Source organism: Austrofundulus limnaeus, unplaced genomic scaffold (assembly GCF_001266775.1).
Source record: "Austrofundulus limnaeus strain Quisiro unplaced genomic scaffold, Austrofundulus_limnaeus-1.0 Scaffold31, whole genome shotgun sequence".
Classification (NCBI taxonomy): Eukaryota; Metazoa; Chordata; class Actinopteri; order Cyprinodontiformes; family Rivulidae; genus Austrofundulus; species Austrofundulus limnaeus.
Genome location: NW_013952433.1, coordinates 2869770 through 2876346, shown reverse-complemented (window position 1 = coordinate 2876346; position 6577 = coordinate 2869770). Strand labels below are relative to the sequence as shown.

The 6577-nt window shown below is 38.1% G+C and overlaps 2 protein-coding genes across 2 annotated transcripts in view; both read left to right on the top strand.

Annotated features, from left to right (window-relative positions):
* The window catches only part of ush1c (Usher syndrome 1C), a gene marked incomplete in the record, with an annotated part of 22709 nt that overhangs the window by 6818 nt on the left and 9314 nt on the right, over nucleotides 1-6577 (top strand). The window contains 8 exon segments of the mRNA XM_014005601.1: nucleotides 387-444; nucleotides 529-717; nucleotides 809-868; nucleotides 1153-1209; nucleotides 2605-2747; nucleotides 4782-4847; nucleotides 4929-5077; nucleotides 5277-5335. Coding sequence (XP_013861055.1) covers nucleotides 387-444; nucleotides 529-717; nucleotides 809-868; nucleotides 1153-1209; nucleotides 2605-2747; nucleotides 4782-4847; nucleotides 4929-5077; nucleotides 5277-5335 — 781 coding nt within the window.
* Nucleotides 5342-6577, top strand: part of LOC106515681 (harmonin) — a 6851-nt gene continuing 5615 nt past the window's right edge. The window contains exons 1-2 of the mRNA XM_014005602.1: nucleotides 5342-6101; nucleotides 6251-6367. Of these exons, the coding sequence (XP_013861056.1) occupies nucleotides 5925-6101; nucleotides 6251-6367 (294 nt within the window). The 5' untranslated portion in view covers nucleotides 5342-5924. The remainder of the gene's footprint in view (nucleotides 6102-6250; nucleotides 6368-6577) is intronic.

The window sequence follows — 6577 nt, the reverse complement described above, 5'->3', positions numbered from 1 at the left end:
TTAAATACGTTTATCATTTAGCTAGCCTTTAAATACGTTTAGCTTCTAGCTAGCCTTTTAATGCTTTTAACTTCTAGCTAGCCTTTAAATACTTTTAGCTTCTAGCTAGACTTTTTAATACATTTAACCTTTAGCTAGCCTTTAAATACGTTTAGCTTCTACCTAGTCTTTAAATACGTTTATCATTTAGCTAGCCTTTAAATACGTTTAGCTTCTAGCTAGCCTTTTGATACTTTTAGGTAAACATTTTGCTTCAATTAAATTTTACTTTTTATTAAATTGCGTTCAGCATTCATACTGCAGCAGAAGATACTATTGCTATAGTTGYTTTGTTTCCCTTTGTTGCAAATACAGAAATCACATTTGGCTTTWTCTCATGAATGCAGCTCATCAGATGAACCTCTGAAGTGGCAGTTTGTGGACCAGTTTGTGTCTGAATCAGGGGTAAGATCGAAACATCTTTTCTCATGGCTTTTTGTTTTGTTTTGCTTATTCGCTTTCTTTCAGCCTTTTTCTTTTCCTCTTTAGGAGAAGAGAAGAAGTGTGGCTGGCTTGGCATCCATTGGTGGGAAGGAGATCAAGGAGAAGAAGGTTTTCCTCAGTCTTGTGGGCACCAAGGGGATGGGCATCAGCATATCGAGTGGTCCAACCCAGAAACCTGGAATATACATCAGCAACGTGAAGCCAGGCTCCCTCTCTGCAGAAGTGGGACTTGAGGTGATTTCCTCCTAAAAGCCACAAAATATCACTGTTTACACACAGAAACCTGCATTCAGTGAACTTCACTTGAAGTTTGTATCTGCTRTAGATGGGAGACCAGATTGTGGAGGTGAACGGAGTGGACTTCACCACCGTGGACCACAAAGAGGTGAGGTTGTCTTTAATGATGCTTATTGAAACACTGTTTCCTTGCGGGGTTTGTTTGTATTATATTACCAGCAGCAAATAAATAATCAGTCTAAAATAAAATAAAAAAATTGCTGAAGTGCCTTTAAATCAGCGTTTTTGTCAGCTTCTTGAAAAACAAAATGTTTTTACAGTCTTACATGTATGTGATTATGTTTGGTTTTTTTATTGCAGGCCATCAAACAGACTTAAAAAACATTAAAATACAAATAAAACTTATTTAGTATGTTTTCATTATGTTTTCAGGCTGTGAAAGTCCTGAAGAGCAGCAGAAGTTTGACCATCACAGTTCTGACAGGAGCTGTAAGTATCTGTGTTGTGTCCAATCATTATTTATTATTCTGTAAATGTTTTCAGAAATACATGTGAAGTGTTATCGAACAAGCCTCCCATTGAAATTATAATCCATAATRAAATAAACACTTTAAATGTAAGATGGAGTCTAATTAGTCTAATCTTTACCTTAAGTTATGATGTTAAGCCAGAAGAAAAAGCTGCTAAACAGATAAAGTTATTTAACTGAATACATTTAGTTATTATTGGAAAATGAGATGTGAACAAAAACAAAGTAAAACATTTATTTTAGAACGTTAATCCATCACTCATGCAGGAACACAAATACCTGCCTCGTCTCCTTTGCGCAGAATAATTCACCTCATCGTTTTAAATTCATGGCTTTGCTGAGCCGGTGTCTCAGAAAAAYGTCTGCAGGAGGAACATTTATCCTCCGTCAAGCCTCTGAGCGTGAGAAGAGAAGCTCTGTCTCATTCGTGTCCTTCTTGGTGCCGTGTGATGCATTTGTCTGAGAGTTTGTCTTTGTTTGGACGTCGGTGAAAGTCAGCAGCGTTTTAAGGTCCAGTGGATGGGATGTTTTAAAATCCTTTTTATCTGGAAATATGGTTATTTGTGCAGAGAGGGAACCCTGCAAAAACAAAWAACTGTTCATATATACATATATTGTTGTTGTACGTTGATTTTAAATTATTTGCAGTACTCTGCAGCCTATTCACCTGTTTTCAGCACAATAATGGTAGCTAAGTAGCAATGCAGTCAAGGAAAACACTCCCTAAAGTTCAAACTCTGAAGCTGACAATGTCCCAAGTTAAACAGAAAAGTCATTAATCAATAAATAATTAGTGCAGGACTGATGGAATGAGTGGGCAGAAGGAAACATGCCATCAGTAGCAGCTGAAGTCAGGTTATTTTCTTTAGGAAAACAGGGGTCTTTGCATTGTGTCGAGGGGCTTTGTAGCCTGAAGGTTTCCAAGGAGGCAGCAGTGCTCATCTCGCTAATCAGCTCCATCAGCTGTAGCCAAAGCAAGTGTTAGCAGACCTGCGGCGACACAATCAGAAGATCAATGCAGCAAACTGAAGTTTATTATTAAAAGGGAAAGAAAGCTTTTTTGCTAATATAGATATTTTAAAATTGGTTTTAAAAGCGTTGAAATCCAAAACAAATGCAAAACACTGTGAAGTACATTTCAATTATGTTCTAATTGCCTGTTGTTCATTTGCTGTGCATCAAYATTCTCACATCCTGAGGCTTCAGACGTCACTCATGACCAAACCTGACATCTTCTCTCGCCTTGTTAGGAAAGCCTGGTTTGGACTGGCCTCCCTGCCTCTTGAGCTAAAAAGCTTGAACCATTGCTCTCTCTAATCCCGTTCTCTGATCTTCGTCTGTCTCGACTCTCCCAGGGAAGCGAGCTGTTTATGACAGATGAGGAGCGTCTGGCAGCTGAGGCCCGCCGGGAGCTGGAGAGGCAGGAGCTGATGCATCAGAAGAGGGTAGCGCTGGAGACCAACAAAATCATTAAAGAGCAGCAGGAGAGGGAGAGACAGTGAGTGAGCTACAGGACTCCTAATTAGCTTTGCCCCTTCACAAGAGAAATCTTCTGTGGCGCGACATGAAGTCCAAGGTTGTTGTGTTCGAAAGTTTGTGTGTCTTTTTTCACCCGACTGTTCGCTCTGACTTTAAAAGATGTTCTCACACAACCTGCATTAATGCCAGTTGACTGGGCCTGTCACAATAACACAATTTACTGGACGATAAATTGTCTCAGAAGTTATTGCAATAAACAATAATATTGTTTGAAGACTGTTATATTGATACCACACACACCCGCTTAAGAAACTTACTGAAGTTTATGAAATTTACATGCGTTAAAAAAATTCGGAAATATAAAAAATCACTACCACCTCTATCCAAGCCGACACAATTTATTCTATATCAGAATCAGGATCTTTATTGATACTTTATAGATTCCCAGGCAGAGCTGTAAAGTATCTAAGTACAAACACTTTATTACTGTGCTTGAGTAGAATTTTTGGGTATTTGTACTTTACTTGAGTAATTTATTTTCAGCCTACTTTTTACTTCTACTTCTTACATTTTCACACAGTTATCTGTACTTTCTACTCCTTACATTTTTTAAAAAAGGCAAGAAGTAGAAAGTCGTTACTTTTATTTCATTTTTGCTTGTTTTCATTGCAGCTTGTTATTGTAAAAAAAATAATACTATCCGTATAAACTGTGCCTCCTAGATAGAGTGAATTTAATTGTGGTTGAATGAGAAGTATAAATAAATAAAATTCTGATAGCGTATTAGTTTGTACACAAACAAATCATGTCACACTCCAGCAGGACATAATCATTAAAATAAAAGGACTGTACTTAAGAAGTATTTGTATTTCATGAATTATATTATTGCATTTGGCCGCAGCCCTCAGATAGATTTTTATTTTGGRGAAAAGYTTTGGGCAGCCTTGATATATGTAGATCCCAATAATAAATGCCTCCTAATAAATGTCATTACAGAAAATCAATACTTTTACTTTTAATACTTAAGCACAAAAAATATCAGATACTTTAAGACTTTTACTCAAGTGATATTCCTAAAGAAGACTTTAACTTTTACCAAAGTAATTTTTTGGTAAGATACTTGTACTTTTACGCAAGTATCACTTTTTGGTACTTTACTGTTCCCAGGGGGAAATTGCAATTATTACAGTCGCAACCATTTAAGTAAGCATTAGAGATAAAATATAAAGGAAAAAATATTAGAGCACACTAGAAAAAAATAAGTATATATGTGTCTTCCCCTGGCTTCATAAAATGACAGTCAGACTTCAAGCTACTTAGGAAATTTCCGGAAGTTTACAAAATTTACCTTTAGTTACAGACGGACCTGGAGTGGAGTTTGTAAAAAAATATATATATTAAAAAAACAGATTGGCAAACCCATGATTTGGCACGGTGTCCTAAGGAGTTGCCAGCTGAAAGCAGGTGTAAAACCAAAGATGCTCCCCGAGCTAAATGCCTGTAAACGGGGCTCTCATGCTACAGACGTAGCATGCTCCATACTTCCTTATGTGAGAATTCACGCCTCTCTGCACTTAGGAGTAGAAACGAGGGAAATGTAAAGAAAACAAGCAGGTATATGAAAATTATCGACCTAATTTAAATTTATCGTGTGATTAATTTATTCATTACTTATCACGACAGGACTAGTGTTGACTGAAATTAAGTTGAATCAGTTTAAATTATTTTAACAATAACAGACACCTTTTTTTTTTTATAAAACTGGAGAACGAACAACAAAGACAAAAGTGTTAAAAGTTTTGTTTAAGTCATAACCATGTTGAAAAGAGGGAAGTTTTCAGTTCTGATTGGAAAACCCTCGAATGATCTCACCACCCTGGCCTCTACAGGAAGATAAATTACATGACTTCACGTCCCTTCCTGCAGAGCTGACAGTCTCACGTGTTTAATAGCAGCTATAAAATTAATCAAAGCCATACATTCTGCAGACGCTGCCTTGTCGTGCTCAAAAAGATTTACGCTGAGGCCTGCGTGTTTATGGTGCGTTTTACAGGAGAAAGATGGAGATCTCCCAGAAAGTTGCAGAAGAGGAGGATCGCTACCAGAAAGAGATGGAAAAGTACACAACGGTTTCATGTTTTAAATTTCACTGACTATAAATGACCAGCTCTGTATTGATTTTTAACATGTTTCTTTGCAGGATTGAGGCTGTGGAGAAGAAACACAACAGAGAGTGGGAGGAGGACTGGGGATCCAAAGACAGACCAAAGAGCCCCCGCTCTCCAAAGAGTCCTGCTCCTGCCCCACCTGAGAGGAAGACCTCCCCGAGTCCTAAAGCAAAGAGCTCACGTATGCACGCACGCACACAGTGAATCTTTTTTTTCACTTTAAATGCATGAATTCTGTTTGTTTCTAAACCCACAAAGTCATGAAAGTTTCACCTCGTCTGATCTTTTATCTGCATGCTCTGTGTTTGTCTTTCTGTTTCTGCTGGTTGCTGTGCTGCCTTTTTATTTTATTTTTATTTTTTTACGACTTCACCTCTAAGCTGACAAAGCCAGCTTCTTCCCAGAAGAAGAAGAGGATGAAGATGAGCAGCACGAACACGTGAGTTTGGAGTTTCAGCTGTCAGCACCAGGATGTTCGTTCAATTCAACACCCTCCAAAGACAAGTGGTAGATTTCCTTTGACAACAATAACGAGGCCGCGGGAGCTGACGTTTAACATCCTGTTGATGGATAAAAGTCTGTGGCAGATGAGAGATTCCTGTTTCACGAGTTTTTGCATCATTTAAAATAGTTTACACCTTCAGTTCTGAGTGTCGGTGTTTCTCAAAGTGCTGTTTTGTTGCTGTGGTGCATGTTAGGGTTGCATTGAGTTTGCTGTGGTTGCATTCAAACCATGATTTTGATTTTCTTATTTAAAATATATCTGTGTTCATCTCCATCTGTAGCATTTGGCTGGTTTTATCGATATGAGGGGAAACTGCCATCATTACGGAAGGTATTTACAGCGGTTTGTGTGCTGTGAGGTGCTCTCAAAAGTTAATCTTTTTGGAGGGAAAAATACAAGGTGGTGTTTGCATAATGTACAGTTTTTCTTTAATTCTTACGTTGCTGTTCCTGGATTTTGCATGTGTTGTTTTGAGCCGGTTTGATTGGCAGTTTGTTCGTCTTTTTTTTACGTTCACTGATTGATGGCACCTCAGAAAGGAGAGAAGAAGAAGAAAAAAAAGAAAGTGTCCAACACAGACACGCTGCAGGAGCAGAGGAAAAACAAAAAGGAGATGGAGTTTGAGCTGAAACTCGCCAAAGAGAAAGAAGAGATGTACGAGCGGGAGAAGCAACTTAAAATCAATCGTCTGGTTCAGGAGGTACGAAACGTGGAAATGTTCATCAGTTTCAAAGAGAATCTAAGTTAAAATGTGTTGTAGGTAGTATTTCATTATTTTTTTTAAGTATCATATCACTCTGCTGTGATATGATTGTGTTTTTTTGCTGCCTTGCTTCACCTCCACATCAGGTTTCAGAGACGGAGAGGGAGGACCTAGAGGAGTCTGAGAAGGTGCAACACTGGGTGGAGCGTCTGTGTCAGACTCGGTTGGAGCAGATCTCGTGTGTAGAGACTGAAACTCCAGAGGTACAAAGTCAGACCTCTTTTAGAGGAACCTCTCCACAATCCAAACTCGGCTTGTTGTTACATCTAACATCACAGCTGTACTTGAAAATTAAAACTAGTAAACACTTGAGAATTTGGATACTTCCACTACTACTGCTGGGGTTTCAATACATCATTGGATGATATAGTTTTATGCTCTACATGCTAATAGTATATTATTATTATTATTAT